Raw genomic sequence first — 17,614 nt, forward strand, 5'->3', positions numbered from 1 at the left:
CATTTATTTGTCATTTGAATCTCACATGAGGTTCAAACGGAATTTGGTTTCTGCAGTCACACAAGAAAAGAACCAAGCCACACACCAACACAATTTCCACAAACATCCATCACAGTGAATCTCCTCCTCACTGTGATGGAAGGCAAAGTCTTGTCTCTCCCCTGCTCTCCATTCTTCTCCCGATGACAAAGTCAAAGCCCCCGGCGTGCGCTAGCAAGTCCGCGGACATTTAAAGCCGCGCCGGGCGATGTCAGGCCCCGCTCCAGGTCACTTTCAACCCCGCAATGTGGGCGGGAGAAGTCGCCATTGCCGGTGCCTCGCAAAGCAGTCTCCTACTGGGGACCCGTGAGCTCCTGGTGTCACCATCCACCGGAGTCGGGTCGCAGCCTCGCGCCACCGCAGCTCTCCATGCTCTGAACTCTCCACGCTCCGAAGCTGGCCAGCTCCATGATGGTAGGTCCACAGCTCCGCAGGCTCCGTGACCTGAGCCCCCAGGTCGTTCTGGTTGGAGGCTGCTCCACGGTGCTAGACCCCAATGACAACGGAGACCCGACAGGGAAAAGGTCGGGTCCCCGTGCAGGGAAGAGATTTAAAAGTTTCCCCCACCCACTGCCCGCCCCACACACATACACATTTAAAAACCCACTACAAACTATACCCTCAACGGGACAAAAAAATAAAAAAAAGACTGCAGAGGCCGCTGCGACATCGGTCGCGCCGCCCACCTCGACCAATAGTGTCAGCATGGTATTAGTCAGCATTATAGTGTCAGCATGGGTAGATGAAAACCGACTTCCCGGGAGAAGATTACAAGCTTGTTTCATCGAGCTACTGTTGTTCACCCAAGAAAGTTCCTCAGCAAGGAAATTCTGGGGCGGCACGGTGGCGCAGCGGTAGAGTTGTTACCATATAGCGCCAGAGACCCGGGTTTGATTCTGACAATAGGCGCTGTCTGAATGTAGTTTGTACGTTCTCTCCGTGACTGCTTGGGTTTTACCCGAGTGCCCCGGTTTCTTCCCATACTCCAAACAATGTACAGGTTTGTAGGTTAATTGACTTCATTAAAGATTGTAAATTGTCCCTAGTGTATAGGATAGAGCTATTGTACGGGGATCACAGGTCGGCGCAGACTTGGTGGGCCTAAGGGCCTGTTCCCGCTGTATCACTAAAACTAAAACAATCACAGTAATATTTTGGAGCACTGATTGTTAGGCTGCTGTGGAACTGAAAGCTATTTTTCACCATGAAATCCACGTTATTTGAACGAAGTAGAGCAGTCTGGGCCTCTATTGCAACCCTCAAATATTCTGGACTAGTTGCATGTGTTACCTGGGTTCTACAATGTTAGCTGTTGGATATTGCATTTTGTTGGAAATACAACTGTTCAACTCACAAGGGTACAAATTGAGCTTGAAGTACAGTGCAAATTCTTGAGGAATGTTGCTGCCCTGAATTCTTGGCATTGAGGAAAGGCAAGTTCTCAAAATACAGCGTATTCCCAAAATACAATGTATTATAAGCCAACTACTGGTGTGTGCCAATTGAATTATGCACCTCAGTCTTCAGCAGTTTGAGACTCAGAATCATAGGATCATACAACATGGATACAGGCACTGGACCAACTTATTTATGCCGACTAGTGGGCACCCTTCTGAATTAGCCACATCGCCAAGCACCTAGTGCGCAGCCATCTGTACCTAAGTGATTCAAGTGTTCATCTAACCTTTGTTTAATGTAGTCAGTGATGCAGATCAACCACTTTTTCAGCAAGAGCATTCCAGGTACTGAGACACAAGAGATGGCTGAACCTGGAATCTGGAGCATAAAAATGCAATCTGCTGGAGGAACTCAGTGGGTTAGGCAGCATCTATGGAGGAAAATAGAAAGTCAGTGTTTGTGATTGGGAGCCACTCGACTGCAACCCCTCTAGCTTTCTTGAAGTTGCAGCCAGACCCCCAAACCACCCGGTCAGAGGTTGGTGCTGGCAGCCAAAAAATTAAAAGACCTCAATCTTTGTAATAAGGTTCCAACATGGGTACAGATAGTTATGGTATAACAGGATAGTTGTTAGAAGAAATCTTGTTTTTTATAGAAAATCGCATTATAAAATAACGATTTTATAATGCGATTGTCAACTGGGAAAATGGCGTTTAGAGAGTAGAGGGTTTCAGACTTGCAATAACAAAATCATTTTCCCCCCAGGATTTTCAAAAATAAAGGTCTTTTTAATAACCATAAGTTTAATTTTGTTACTACGCTAAAATTATTGAAGACACTGTCACATTGTTTTACAGAGTATCATTGCACAAGTATCAATAGAAGTAATTGCTCATCAATTTAAATTACCACACATGGGGAAAGTAGTAGATGCACTCTTAAGAGGCAATGGTATTGCTGTAGGGAGGGTCCATGGGAATTTTTTTTTCCAAGACAGCTATTTTTTTCTGGTTGCTAATTTTCAAAGTAACTTTTAACTGGTTCTCTAGTCATAATTAAAATCATGTTATAACCAACAACATTTGGGAGGTATTTTTCCTCAAAAACTATGCAGAAGAAATACCAAAACCTGATCCTAACACATGGAATGTAAAGTTAGCATTGTGTAGGTATGTTACAAAACCTACCTGAATCGTGGCTAAGCATCTGCCCTACCCCGTGTGCGCGATTTTGGCGCTGTTTAGAGGGGGCGGGTTTAAAACGCGATTTTTACTAGGCTGTTGCAATCGAAAATGTTCAGCCTAGTAAATCATTAACGGAAAATCGCTGAAAGACCCCGTCGCAAAAGGTATTATTAGTTTTTATGGCCTTGTATAATAGTTATAGTAGTTTAAAAATCACTCTCTCAACCCGCAACCTCTCGCAGCCCCAGGGTTTTATAAAGCAAACAATTAAAGGTATGTACCTTATTTTTACATTAAATGGGGCTTATATATAACCCTGTATATAAAGTTTTCTATAGCGTGTAGTTCATTTTGGGCTCTTTATATCCCGCAGTATTTTTCTGGGCATTTGAGGGCACAAATCCAGTGCAATGTGAACATTCTAAACCAGCGCGTTCACAGGAACCCACTAGAAAGCTGATTTAAATTGACTTTAATTTACAGCAATTGAACACTAAATTCCTTCCATTTGGCCTATAAATTGATGTAAATGAGATTTAAAAATCATGTTTTATTGTGAATTATTTGTGAATATTATTTGGACACTTGGGCTATTTAAAAATGTTAATCATTTATTAAGAAATGGATAGATGTTTAGATCTAGTAATTGAAGTTTGAAATTAGCTACAATTGCGTAACTAACTAATTATATGCTTTAATTTCAGGTCATCCAAGTAAGATTTTTTATATTTGTTTCAGAATGCTTCAATCTATGATAACTGAAAATTTCATTCAGTTCTCTTAATTTTTAAGAAGGTTATGGGCTTTTGACTGTCCACGATCACAGCTTTTTTGTTATGTCCATAGAAAATCAATAGGGAACAAGATGCTAATTTCCGAATATGAAAATGGCCATAACTTTTTTATTACTTGAGATATGAAAGTGAATTAGGTGTCAAATTAAACTTATTGTTATGCTTTATCTGATGGGATAAATTGCAGACTTGATTTTTTAAATCTCAAAATTTTGTAACATTGCTACATTGTGTCATTGTATTCTGTAATGTTTCTGGCTATTTGAAATATCCACTAGCATTGAGTCTTGAGATGGAGCCTCATTGGATTTTAATCTATTTAGGGTAGGTTTAACCACTAGGTATCAGAATGGTCCAATGTTGTGTAGAGCTTTGCCGATTGTCTGCTGCAGCTGTCTGGGCGCACAGTGGAAGAATTGTCAAGTATCATTTGGCCTGAGAGCAAAAGGGCTGTCGGTCTCCATGGCTCAGGATTAGTTTGGAAGGTCACCTCACTCCCACCCCCATTCCCAATGATACTAGGCACCTCCCTCTTATTGCAACCCAGCTTCTAGGCCTTGAAGTCAACTACCAAAAACTGCAGAGCACTGTTTTAAATTGTATCATTCTTCAGTTTCCAGAGTAACTTCAATTGAAAAATATATGTTGCTTAATGGTTCAGATTAGCTTATGCAGCACAGGTTTTATTTGGTATCAGCCACACTCAAGTTAAAATTGCCAGATAATGAACAGTGGGTCTAGTGCTGGCTGAAATGCAACAATCATAATTGGCAAGCAACATGATATCACAGTGCTTCTCTCGTTCTATTAAACATTCTCACGTTAATTCCACCTTGTATCACTCTCTCATTTTTGAAGCTAAAGTGTTTTGTATATGTAACAATTCCTAACTAGTAACAATAAATGTTGGATTTGATGCTATATTTACCAAAATAAGTTAACTTTATTAAGTGTTAATCATATTATTCATTTCTATTTCTGATGAAATAAAACAATATTGAAAAGATGATGCTCCTTTTGAAATTAGAAGTACTAATATAGTCTAACTCCAGTCAATGCTTACCTTATCACTTTTATTACAGGTCTGACCGTTACCTAAGCTGCACACACAACCTGACAACATTGAATTTGGTCCAACATGCACAAGATATAGGAAATCGTGCTCTCCATACCCAACTAATCTGCCTGGCAACAGTACATCGAACAAATGCAGCAGAGCTTATTTTAACTGGCATATTAATATGTTTTCAATTGAAATATCCCTCTGCACAGACTTGCGACTTAAGAAATATTGAAACTTAAATGGTTGATCTGACTGGATTTTATTGTGCAGTGATTTGCTATTATTTTGAATTCTTTTGAAGACAAAATTGTGGACATGGAGAATGGTCAGAACATCACCAGTGAATGTGAAAGCAGGTCTGTGCTCTCCACAGTCCTGGTTGGGCTGGTGATGGGCATGGTTACACTAATAACCATCTTCGGCAATGTGTTGGTGTGCTTAGTGGTGGGGTTGAACCGTAAACTCCAGAGCCACACTAACTCTTTAATTGTGTCCCTGGCAGCAACTGACTTACTGCTGGGTTTATTGGTCATGCCTTTCTCGACAACCTTGCAACTTCTTAATTCAGAGTGGCCTTTTGGGCCCACTTTCTGTAATATCTACACCAGCATGGACGTCATGTTGTCCACGGCTTCCATCCTCAATCTGTTTGCGATCAGCCTCGAGCGTTACCTCGCAGTCACTGCCCCTCTGAGGTACAACATAGTCATTACTCCAAATAGGGTCATCGTCTCACTCGTCTTCATTTGGTGCATCTCCATCATGTTTTCCTTTTTGCCCATCAACCTAGGATGGAATAGCAAAGACGCGTTAACGCAAAGCGCGAATGAGACCAATCAGTGCCACTTGGAGATGAACCCATCGTATGCTATTGTGGATGCTTTCATCACCTTTTATATCCCCTTAGCCATCATGTGCCTAACGTATTACAAAATATTCAAAATTGCAAGAGAGCAAGCAAAAAGAATCAGCTCTGCCACCAGAAGTACATTGCCAGGTCTGAAGGAGCATAAAGCAACAGTAACTCTAGCAACCGTGATGGGAGTCTTCATTATTTGCTGGTTCCCTTATTTTACAGTGTTTCTCCATGCAGGGATTTCAGGGATTCAATCCGACAAGACCGTCTTTGCTGTGGTGCTATGGTTGGGTTATGTCAACTCGGCTCTGAACCCTATAGTTTATGCGGCCCTCAATCGGGAATTCCGCATGGCATACCAGAAGCTACTGTTCTGCAGGAAGAGGAATGCATGCAACAGGGGCTCATCCATCAACTATCAGGCCGGTCGATTGAGGAATGAGCAGTGTCACCAGCTGGTCCGAATCTTGGATGATAATGAGCCAAGTTCAGACAATACTATCACCAAAGATACTTGTCTCTGCACTGAAGACTCTGAAAGGTAATACACCCACCACATGTCTTTGACAGTTAAAAACTGACTTTCTTTGAAGTTTCATATGTCCACGTCTCGCTAACTCTGTTACCTTAATTTTGTGAGGGCTCATCAATGTCAATAATATACAAAGCTATATCATATAAATAGAAACTATTCTCTCCATTCTATTCAGTTAAGCATTCAGTGATTTTTGTTTTGCAAGTGTAGGAAGATGGGAAAGGTAAGTGCAGGAAAATCTACGATCGGAAAGGTTAGAGGTCTTTCGGAGCAAATGGGACTAGCTTAGATAGGGTCTTGGACAGCATTAATAGGTTGGGCTAAATGACTGGTTTCCATGACTATGACAAATAATATTTGTAGTGTAAATTTATTTTATTCTTGTAAACTTCCATTTAAATATTAATGACATTGGAGGAATGAATGATTAACAAATAATATGTGATACCATTAATTTATTACCACCACTCACTCAGAATGAAGGTGAATTTATTACATTCATTCATAATCCTTTTTCTTATCAGTATCCAGTGGCCTGGATACATCCACGCAAGTAAACTCAGGATCTTAGATGAAGCTGGGCAAGGAACAGAGTCAGACTCGGATGGGGAGCGAGTGGGGTATTATGATGAGAAAGAGCTATTTGCCACAGTAGAGTTCATACAACTCTACAAACTCTACTGTGGCAAATAACTCTTCCTCATCATAATACCCCCACTCCCTCCCCATCCATCTGAGTCTGACTCTGTTTCTTGCCCAGCTTCATCTAAGATCCTGAGTTCTGGAACTCTCTGCATGTGGTAGAATCAGGGCCAATCAAGGCTGTGAAAATGGAATCAGTTTGCCAACTTGAGGGAAAATAATTTGCAGTAAAGGTAAGTAGGACTGATAGTATTGCTTTATAAAGAACCGGCATGTTAAAAATCCCCTTCTATGGCGTGATGATTCATTTCTACAATAACAGTAATATCAATATTTTTATTAATATAAATCACAAGATGCAGGATAATTTTTACATTTTATGTCAAATCCTAAGAATTTGCAAATATCTTAAATTTAAGTTTTTAGTTTTGTAGAGTACTTATGTAAATAATTTGAAATGCAATGTAATCAAATTAACAGACAATGATAAAACAGATTATTTAATATTTTCAATAAATCAATGCCTTAAGCTACAGTTTAATGCTTACAGACACCTTACATACACATTGATCTATTCCATCTCTTCTCCTTTAAAGTTTCCAAACTGGTTGTGACCTGCATCACAAATGATGAAATCCAGTACTTGAGAATTAAATCCTCACTTTCAAATCTCAAATAAATACCTTTATTCCATTAGCTCCACTGAACATTGATTAATTTAACTTTTAATGAAGTGCCTACATTTACTGGCTTCCGTGGCAGAGTCACTGGGGAGCATCAGAAACAGAAGTGAAGAAATGAATAGTAACTAATTTAAACAATCTCAAAAAAAGTGCTAGATTAACCTGGGCGATAACAAGCCAGATGGCCTAATGCACGTTGTGGCCAGCATGTTGAAAGAGCGTTGAGGAATAAATAAATGAGTCAAATATGGCAAAGAAATTCAGCATTGATTTGTAAGAAGGGTAAATGGGGTGAAATTACTGACACTGCAACCACAGGGAGTGTAACACCTGTCCCTATACCTCCTCCATCACCTCCATCCAGAGATGCCAGCCGAGTCCTTCCAGTTGAGACAGAGGTTCAGGAGCACCGTGTCTAACTTCATCTACTGCATCCAGTATTCCTGATGTGGCTTTAGCAAGGATTTTAATATTGTGCAGTGTAAGTATTTAACTCACAAAGTAGGTTGTCCGGAGAACACAGTTATCTTCTGTGATGGTTTGAAAATTAGTAAAGAAAAGTAAAGAATGATTCCAAAGACATATCACACTCTGGGAGATATATATTTCTTCTCATCACTGCCCTGCATGACCGGCTGCTTATTCTGAGGAAGTAATCCAGGATTTCAGACACAATATCCCAAGACTGCATCTGAGATATTGTGTCTGAAATCCTGGATTACTTCCTCAGAATAAGCAGCCGGTCATGCAGGGCAGAGATGAGAAGAAATATATATCTCCCAGAGTGTGATGCGTCTTTGGAATAGACTGGCCCAGTGGGCAGTGGAGGTGCAGTCACTGAATATATTCATAATCAAGATTGATGATTTTATAGATATTAAATAAATTGATTTGTGCAGGAAATTGGTAGTTAGATAAAAGATCAGCCCCAATCATTAAAAGGCAGAGTACACCTGATGGTCTGAATAGCGTGTGTTTCTTAATCATGGTTCCGAGGATCTAATTTAGTTTAGTTTCTTATTGTTATATCTACCAGGTTACTGTGAAAAGCTTTTTTGTTGCATGCTATCTAGCCAATGAAAAGACCATATATGATTACAAACAAGTACAGATGCAGGATAAAGGGTATATTATGCAGTGCAAGATAAAGTCCAATTAAAGATAGTTCTAAGGTCTCCAATGAGGTAGATGGGAGGTCAGGACTGCACTCTTCTTGTTGAGAGGACTGTTCCGTTGCCTGATACTATGGGAATATTAGTCATGAAATGGGACATGGAAGGTATTAATCCTTTCAGTCTGAGTGTGTGGGAGGGTAAAGCAGCAAGGGCAATAACATCCTGAGATATAATTTGTCTCTTTTTGATTCTGAAGCAGCAAATAGATGGTAGTCCTTGAAGGCAAGACCAAGCGCAGGCTCGGCAATCGTTTCGCCGAACACCTCTGCTCAGTCCTACCCGATCTCCCGGTTGCATCAGTCTGAAGAAGGGTCTCGACCAGAAACGTCACACATTCCTTCTCTCCTGAGATGCTGCCTGTCCTGCTGAATTACTCCAGTATTTTGTGTCTATATTCTGTTTCAACCAGCATCTGAAGTTCCTTCATACACGGTCCTGAAGGCCTTGTTGTTTTCAGACAATAACCGGTATATGTTAGCACTGCTGCAGCCTCTCGCCCAAGATGTTCTGCTTTTGAGACAAACGCAAGCATTTTTTTGCCATAGCAGGGAGAGTGATATCAGGATTAACGTTATAAGTAATTCAGCAGGCAATTTGCCCCCTCAAGCATATAAAGTTAAATTAAATACTAACATGAAGCTGTTTAGTCATTGTCAAAATAATTATTTTTCACACAGAGAGTTATGAGAGTGTAATTATCTTCCACAGAGGGCGGTGGAGGCTGGTTCTCCAGATACTTTCACAAGAGAGCTAGATAGGGCTCTTAAAGATAGCACAGTCAGGGGATATGGGGAGAAGGCAGAAACCCTTGGGGATTGGGGATTGGGGATGATCAGCCATGACCAAATTGAATGGCGAAGCTTGCTCGAAGGGCCGAATGGCCTCCTCCTGCACATATTGTCTATTGTCTATTGTCTAAACCTCAGCTTTTCAACGCACAGTGCAAGGTGGGACTACATAGATGTGGGAGATTTGTCTTTAAATAAATCATTCAGACACCAACAACAACCCTGCCTCCTCCTACCCCCAGCTCTTTCTCACACACACAACGCACACACAATTCACACTGAGTTCATGGTTTCCTGTCAACTACATTTTGAATATTTGTGGTTTCTGTGACTTTAGATGAGCAAACAATAGAAGTGAAACTTATGTTTGAATATTCTGGGAAATAAAACCTACCCTCAGACTTTTGGTTTTAAATAAATTGCATCATTACCATATAGTTGCAAAAAATGAGTGTCAAGATCACAGAGGTAAGATTTTCAAATGGGAAATTCAGCCTCCCAGGGCATTTGGGAAGATTGATGACATGTATAAGTGGTTCTGGGATGTACTAGAAACATTGAAACATAGATACATAGAAACATAGAAAATAAGTGCAGGAGGAGGCCATTCGGCCTTTCGGCCCTTCGAGCCAGGACTACCATTCATTGTGATCATGGCTGATCATCCCTAATCACTAACCCGTGCCTGCCTTCTCCCTGTACAGTACAGTAGAAATCCCAAATGACTTAAAAAAAATCTGCATTATCTTTCTTTTTTCTCACAAATTGCCCACATTTGTCCATCTGGTCAGCAATGGCATCTATTTTTTGAAGGAAGTACAGCAAAGGTCGACCAAAATATTTCCTAGATTTAAAAGGGTACATTGAGAAAGTTGAAGAGACTAAAACTGCATGCCTTGACTATATCTCTGTGTAGTCACAGTTGTGCTTTGTCTTGATACACCTTGATTCATTGTGGAAATGAGAGGCCTAGCCCTGAGTGGAAGGACGTTTGATCAACGAGGAAAGAGCTGTGCAAAAAAGGGAGTATGAATAGTTTAGAGAGACTAGTCGCAATAAAACACATGAAGTGTTTCTGCAGAGACCGTACCGTCCGCAACTACCTGGTTAATTTGTCCCTTCCCACCGAAACCACCCCTTTCCCAGGTACCTTCCTTGCGACCGGAGGAGATACAACACCTATCCCTATATTTCCATCCTCGACTGTCCAGGGACCCTGACAGTTCTTTCGGGTTTGGCAGAAGTTCACTTGCACCATCTCCAACCTCATCTACTGTGTCCATTGTTCCAGGTGTGGATTCTTAACATCAGCGAGAGCAAATCTAGACTGGGCAATCATTTCACTGAGCACCTTTGCTCAGTCCATCTGGGCCTACGTGATCTCCAGGTTGCCGAACACTTTAACTCCTCTTCCCATTCCCACACTGACTTTTCTGTCTTGTGCCTCCGCAATTTTCACAGTGAGACCAAATGCAAATTGGAGGAACAACACCTCGTATTTCGCTTGCGCAGCATACGACCCAGCAGTATAGATATTGATTTCTCTAACTTCAAGGGACTCTTGCATCCTTTCTCTCTCCGTCCCTTCCTCACCCTATTCGTTGTAATGCTTTAACTGTCGTCCTAGTGAGTTTCATTGTAACTCGCTTTCACCTAGCCCACAGCTAACAATGGACCATTTCCTTGATCATCATGAGTTATTCCAGCTTTTTGTGTCTATCTTCGGTTTAAACCAATATATGCAGTTTCTTCCTGCACGTAAAATGGATCGATGTGAAGTGATGGGTACTGGAGAGATGGGATCCAAGGGCAGGGCCAGAGGGTTTCTTGGAACATACACAAACAGTGCATTTGAAAATAAATGGGACTGAGCTCAGTGCATCCCTGTGCAAGATGATTTGTTTCAAAGAGTAGAGATACGGGTTCTGATTATACTGAGTTCTAGAGAGGCCATGTCTGTGCTATTGTGTACAGGTCAGATCTCCCTTCCAGGGGAAGATTATATCTGAGTACAATCAATATATGATTACAATCAAGCCATCCACTGTGTACAAATACCAGATACAGGGAATAACGTGAATAATGTTTAGTGCAAGACAAAGTACAGTAAAATCTGAACCAAGATAGTCCAAGGGTATTGGGAGAAATTTGTTATTCTGATTTATGGAAAAATAGTTTACGGACAGTTGTCAGGAAGGATTGGTATGTAACCGAGGGACTGTGTATATCTGTGAGTATTTCTAGGACAGGAAAATGGGTGCAGCACAGCTGTTCTTGATGGATTTAGTGTCATAGAGCCAATCAGAATGAAAACAGGCCTTTCGGCCCAATTCGTCCATGTTGTCGAAGATGCCCCATCTGAGCTCGTCCCATTTGCCCACATTTAGCCAATGTCCCTCTGAACCCTTCCTACACATGTACCTGTCCAAATGTATTTTAAATGTCTTTATTGTACTTGGCTTGACTACTTCTCCAGGCACCTCATTCCACATACCCACCACTGTTTGTGTGAAAAAGTCTTCCCTCATTTTCCTATCTTTTCCCTCTCACCTTAAACCTATGCAAACAGCTTATTGATTCACTCACCCAGGGAACAAGACACAAGGCATTCACCTTATCTATTCTCCTCATGATTTCATACACCTTTACAACATCACCCTCAACCTACTGCATCCGAAGGATAAAGTACTAGCCTGTCCAATCCCTGATTATAGCTCAAGCTTTGAGTCTTGGCAACCTTGTTAATCTTCTCTGTGCTCATTCCATCTTAATGTCACCTTTGAACTTGATTATTCAAATGCCCTTCTTTTGTCTACAACTATTTTAAAATCCAATGAGTAGCTTTTGAATGGTGACAGAGGCCCTGGTGAATGTGTAAACAAAAAAAAATAACATCAAGATTGGTACTTTCAGAAAAATATTCAGAATGCTGAAGTAACCCAACGGGTAAGGCAGAATCTCTGGAGAAAATGGATAGGTGATGTTTCTGGCCGGGGCCCTTCTTCAGACTGTTTGTGATGGGGATTGGGGGGGGGGGGGGGGGGGGGGGGGGGGGGGGGGGGGGGGATAGGTGTGAGTCTGGGTGGGGCATAGGGGAGAGAGTGGGAGGAGAAAGGGTGGGGGGAAAGATCAGGAAGGGATGAGTTGTAGTTAACATTGGAAACCCTGTTGGGTTGCGAGCGGTGTACGAGAGTACAGAAGAGATTAAAGTGGCTATCAACCAGTAGATCCAGTAGGTCGTGTCAGGTCGAACGCAAGCGTTCAGCAAAACTTTCACAGAGTCTACGCTTGGTCTCGCCAATGTACAGGAAGCCACATCAGGAATACTGGATGCAGTAGATTAAGTTAGACACGGTGCTCCTGAACCTCTGTCTCAACTGGAAGGACTCAGCTGGCATCTCTGGATGGAGGTGATGGAGGAGGTATAGGGACAGGTGTTACACTCCCTGTGGTGGCAGGGGAAAGTACCTGTGGATGAGATGGTTTGGGTGGGAAGGGAAGAGTGAACCAAGGAGTTGTGGAGGGAGTGGTATGTGTGGAAGACGGGAAGGAGTGGTAATGGGAAGATGGTGACTGGTGGTGGGATTACGTTGGAGGTGAAGGAAATATCAGAGGATGATATGTTGGATGTGGAGGCTGGTGGGGTGGAAGGTGAGGACCAGGAGAACTCTATCCTTCTTCCGTCTGGGGGTGGGGGGGGGGGGGGGGGGGGGGGGGAGGACGAGAGCAGAACTACAGGACACAGAGGAGATGGAGGTAAGGGATCCATCTCTGGCTGCAGGGAGGAAACTGTGCTTACTCAAGAAAGATGGCATCTTGGCTGTCCAAGAATAGAAAGCCTCATTCCAATGCGGTGGAGACGGAGAAATTGCGTGTAGGGTATATAATCTTTGCAAGTGGCAGAGTGGGAGGAAGTGCAATTTGGATAACTGTGGAAGTCGGTAGGTTTGTAGTAAATACTGTAGTCTGTTCCCTGTGATGGAGACAGAGAGATCAAGAACGGAGAGAAAACGGTCATAGATGTGGTGTCAGAGATGAGGTCCAGAGATACTGCCTGACCCATTGAGCTAAATTGTGTCTTTTTTTGTAAACCAGCATTTCCTTGTTTCTACCTGGTACTTCCTGAAGCAATTTAAGAAGAAACAAGGGGACACAGTAGGCTGTGTGTGGGTGAATATTTGGATCCCCTATCTCCTCCCCCTACAGTTGCCACATACACCGTCTCTCCCTTGTCTGGTTCCACTCATCATCTTTCTTTCTCAGCAGAATCCGTAACCTGCAGCCCTCTGTTTTCTCCTCTTATAACCTCCCAGCCTCTACTGCTATCTTCAGGCTTATTTCCCCCCACCCGGGTCAACCTGCCTTTCATGCTCTCCTCATGTGGATTCACCTATCACTTGCCAGCTCCAGCCTCACCCCTCATTTTCTCCTCTTTATACTGACCCTCTCCCCTTTGCACTCCCAGTCCCGATGCAGAGTTTCTCTAGCAAACTGTTTTACTGTATTGATGCCTGTGTTTATCATGTACGGCAAGCCACAAAACCACATTCATTTGAGATGAATTCTAAAACAAACCTCCACCTGTAAATTTCAAAAAATCTCCTGATAATGCATTCAAGATTTTGCTGTAGCTGAGTTTTGAAAGTTCTCCTTTTTGACTGCTCACTATACTGCTCACTTTGGAAATAAAAAATATATTTGTATATTATGGGAAATGAAACCCATGCTCAAGGCAGATCAAGACCATTGATTTTAAAATTAGATGCAGACTCTGGGAAATAGCAAGAAGACACGAGCTTTGACCTCAGCAGGGCAGCTCTTGTTTCAGCATTGATGTTTCCACTTCGAACTGCCAAATGCTGACAGAATCGGCATCCTGCAGTCAATCATGGGAAAATGGTGTTGAATAATAGCGAGTATTCTGCCTTGAAATAATAACTGATTAGGAATTATTTTGGGTCATTTCTTGCTTTCTTAGTTTGGGAATTGTTTGGACTTTAGAGATACAGTGTGGAAACAGGCCCTTTAGCCCACCAAGTCCACACCAAGCAGCAATCACACTGTACACTTGCACTATCCTACACACACCAGGAACAATTTACATTTGTTTATACCAAGCCAATTAGCCTACAAACCTGCACATCTTTGGAGTGTGGGATGAATCTGGAGCACCCAGAGAAAACCCACGTAGTCACGGGGAGAACGTACAGACTCCGTACAGACAACACCTATAGTCAGGATCGCACCCGGGTCTCTAGCACACCAAGGCAGCAATTCTACCACTGCACCTCTGTGCCACCCTTGTTGAAGGAGTTTTTTTTTTAAAGCACTCAAATCTGGGTTTGAAATAAAATATAAAGGGCGATAGGTGCCAATTTGTTTATGTGTATGAAACTATTTTTGATATTTTATGGTACTAGCTTTTATTTTATGGAAAATAGTCTATTCCATTAACAAAATAATACATAACAATTCAGTACACTGGTTAAAACAATGAAATGCTTCACATTAAGTGGGTAAACTGGTATACCCTATTACAGGAAAGATATGGAGGATATAGGAAAGAACTGCAGATGCTGGTTTAAATCGAAGATAGAAACAAAATATTACTCAGCAGGGCAGGCAGGATCTCGGGAGAGAAGGAATGTGTGATGTTTCAGGTCGAGACCCTTCTTCAGACTGATGTCACGGGATTGAGCAGTACAGAGATAAAATGTAGTCAGAGACAGTAAGACTGGTCAGAGAACTAGGAAGGGGGAGGTGATGGAGAGAGTGGGTAAGCAAGGGCTAGGGAAGTCAATGTTCATACCGCTGAGAGTAAGCTACCCAAGCTACCCAAGCGAAATACGAGATGCTGATCCTCCAATTTGCACTCACTCTGACAATGGTGGAGACCCAGGACAGAAAGGTCAGTGTGGGAATGGGAGGGGGTGTTAAAGTGCTGAGCAACCAGGAGATCAGGTAGGTTTAGACGGACTGCGCGGAGGTGTTCAGCGAAACGATCGTCGAGCCTGCGCTTGGTCTCGCCGATATACAGGAGTCCACACCTGGAACAGCGGATACAGTAGATGAGGTTGGAGGAGGTGCAAGTGAACCTCTGCGTAAAGATATGGAGGGATTTGGAGAGGCTGCCGAGGAGGTTTACCAGATTGCTGCCAGGTTTAGTGGGTTTCTGGTACAGGGAGAGCATGGATAGTTGGATTGTTTTCTCTGGAAACATCGGAGGTTCAGGGGAGATTTAATAGAAGTATATAAAATTATGAGAGACATGGATGTGGTTGACAGTCAGAAACTTTTACCCAGGGTGCCCAAAAGCTATATGAGGAGAGAGGGGGAAAGTTCAATTGAGATGTTCAAGGCACGTTTTTTACCACAGAGAGGTGGTGGTGGCCTGGAACGCATTACCAGGGTTGGTGGTGGAGGCAGATACGGTAGTGGCATTTAAAAGGTTTTTAAATGGGCACATGGAAGTGCATGGAATAGAGGGATATTGATGAGTATAAAATCAGTTTAGCTTGGCATCATGTTCGGTGCAAATGTTCCTGTGGAGTACTGTTCTATGTTTTATGTAAATATAACACTGAATATATAATTGGAGAAGGTGCATTTCATTCATGCAGTACTGTAGAAGCATACTTACCGTTGCTCATTATACCATCTTATCCGGGATTGTGCTTTGCACTCACAGTAGGGGCTATGTAACCAGAGCCTGGTGGGATCATTGCCCTTTTTAAAAGCACACATCCTATTGTCTATGAACATTGGCTCACACTGCCAAGACAGTGAATGGGAATTTCTTCAGTGGTAACTCTTTCTTTTACTGTTAGTTAATCACAGACATCTGTGCCTAAAAATAGGATTCAGACTGTGAGGGAAATAAATATTTTTGTAAGCAAGTAACAGCTAGGTCAAGAGATTTAAACACTAGTTAAAATCATGACATTAAGCTTAGAAAATATTGTTGGTAAAATTATTATCAATGCTTAATGGTTTTGCTTTACATTTATCTGCCTATGTTAACTGAGCCATTAAACATGTAAGCTGCCCACATGCTAGTTAGACATATTTCGAAAGATCAGCCCATTCTCGTGATAGGCACACTGTTATTCATTTGCTTAGTTTAGTTTAGTTTATTGTCATGTGTACTGCGGTCCCGTGAAAAGCTTTTTTATTGCGCGCTATCCAAAATCAGCCAAAATACTATACATGATTGTAATCAGGCTGTCCACAGTTAGTAATTTGTATGTCAGATAGGTATAGAACCATTAAATAATATTTTATCAGATCTAAAGTGTCCACTTTAAGGGTTACACCTCCCATATGCGACAGAGAATTGCTCATAGAGTAAGCAGGGTCAGGGTGAAAGGAAGAGAGGAAAAGGATAAGAATGCTACTTGGTGCCAGCAAACTTAAACAGGAAACATAGATCAACCGCACAAAGAACGGCTAAGTATTCATATGCATAGGAAGGACCTGCAGATGCTGGTTTAAACCGAAGATAGACACAAAAAGCTGGAGTAACCCAGCCAGACATGCAGCATCTCTGGAGCGAAGTGAATAGGTGACATTTTGGGTCTCAACCTGAAACGTCACCCATTCCTTCTCACCAGAGATGCTGCCTGTCTCACTGAGTTACTACAGCTTTTGGTGTCTACAATGTATTCATATGCAACTTGATAAACATATTTATGTTTATAGTATAAACTATATCAAGGAAAAAGGATGTGGCATAACATTAATTAGAACTGATAGGTGTTGGGCAAATAGCTTGTTTGATTGAACGTCAATGAACAACCGCTTCTCATACTAGTGATGTTTGCCAATCGAGCACACACTTCCCCGGGTAAATGTTGTTTGTTCTCACCTAGGTCGCTAGATGAAATTTAACAGGCTGGACAGGTGGTGTGAGAGGGACAAACTGATGCATCCCAATAGAATTATGACTCCAGCCAACTAATTACAGTACTGCAGTAAATGATGGCCAAGTTTGTATCTCAGACCAACCCAGCTGAAGAAAATGCATGGCGGTGAGTGCTGACAGGAAAAATAACAGAATCACTTATTCAAAAGGACAAGATGAGATTTTCACATACTGTATTCTAGGGTACTAGTAATAGCAATGTTACAACATTTTGAGATTAAAAAAATCAAGTCTGCAATTTATCCCATAAGATAAAGCATAAAAAGAAGTTTAATTTGACACATAATTCACTTTCATATCTTCAGTATTAAAAAAGTTATGGCTATTTTCATACTTGGAAATTAGCATCTTGTTCCCTATTGCTTTTCCATTGACAACACGAAAGCTGTGATCGAGGACAGTCAAAAGCCCATAACTTTCTTAAAAATTAAGAGAACTGAAAGAAATGTTCAGTTATTATAGATTGAAGCATTCTGAAACAAATATTAGACAATCTTACTTGGATGAACTGAAATTAAACCATATAATTAGTTAGT

At 41.7% G+C, this 17,614-nt stretch overlaps 1 protein-coding gene across 1 annotated transcript; it reads left to right on the plus strand.

Moving 5' to 3' along the window:
* Nucleotides 1-3,647: 3,647 nt before the first annotated feature.
* LOC129701687 (histamine H2 receptor-like) lies at nt 3,648-17,258 on the plus strand. The gene is made up of 2 exons (XM_055643044.1): nt 3,648-5,875; nt 17,026-17,258. Exons 1-2 carry the CDS (start codon nt 4,794-4,796, stop codon nt 17,042-17,044), a joined length of 1,101 nt encoding a protein of 366 aa, XP_055499019.1. The 5' UTR covers nt 3,648-4,793; the 3' UTR covers nt 17,045-17,258.
* Nucleotides 17,259-17,614: the final 356 nt, after the last annotated feature.

This window comes from Leucoraja erinacea, chromosome 11, assembly GCF_028641065.1.
Source record: "Leucoraja erinacea ecotype New England chromosome 11, Leri_hhj_1, whole genome shotgun sequence".
Classification (NCBI taxonomy): Eukaryota; Metazoa; Chordata; class Chondrichthyes; order Rajiformes; family Rajidae; genus Leucoraja; species Leucoraja erinaceus.

Bases quoted from the DNA above. Each gene is read 5' to 3' on its own strand.
- LOC129701687 (XM_055643044.1), top strand. From the start codon at position 4,794: ATGGAGAATGGTCAGAACATCACCAGTGAATGTGAAAGCAGGTCTGTG.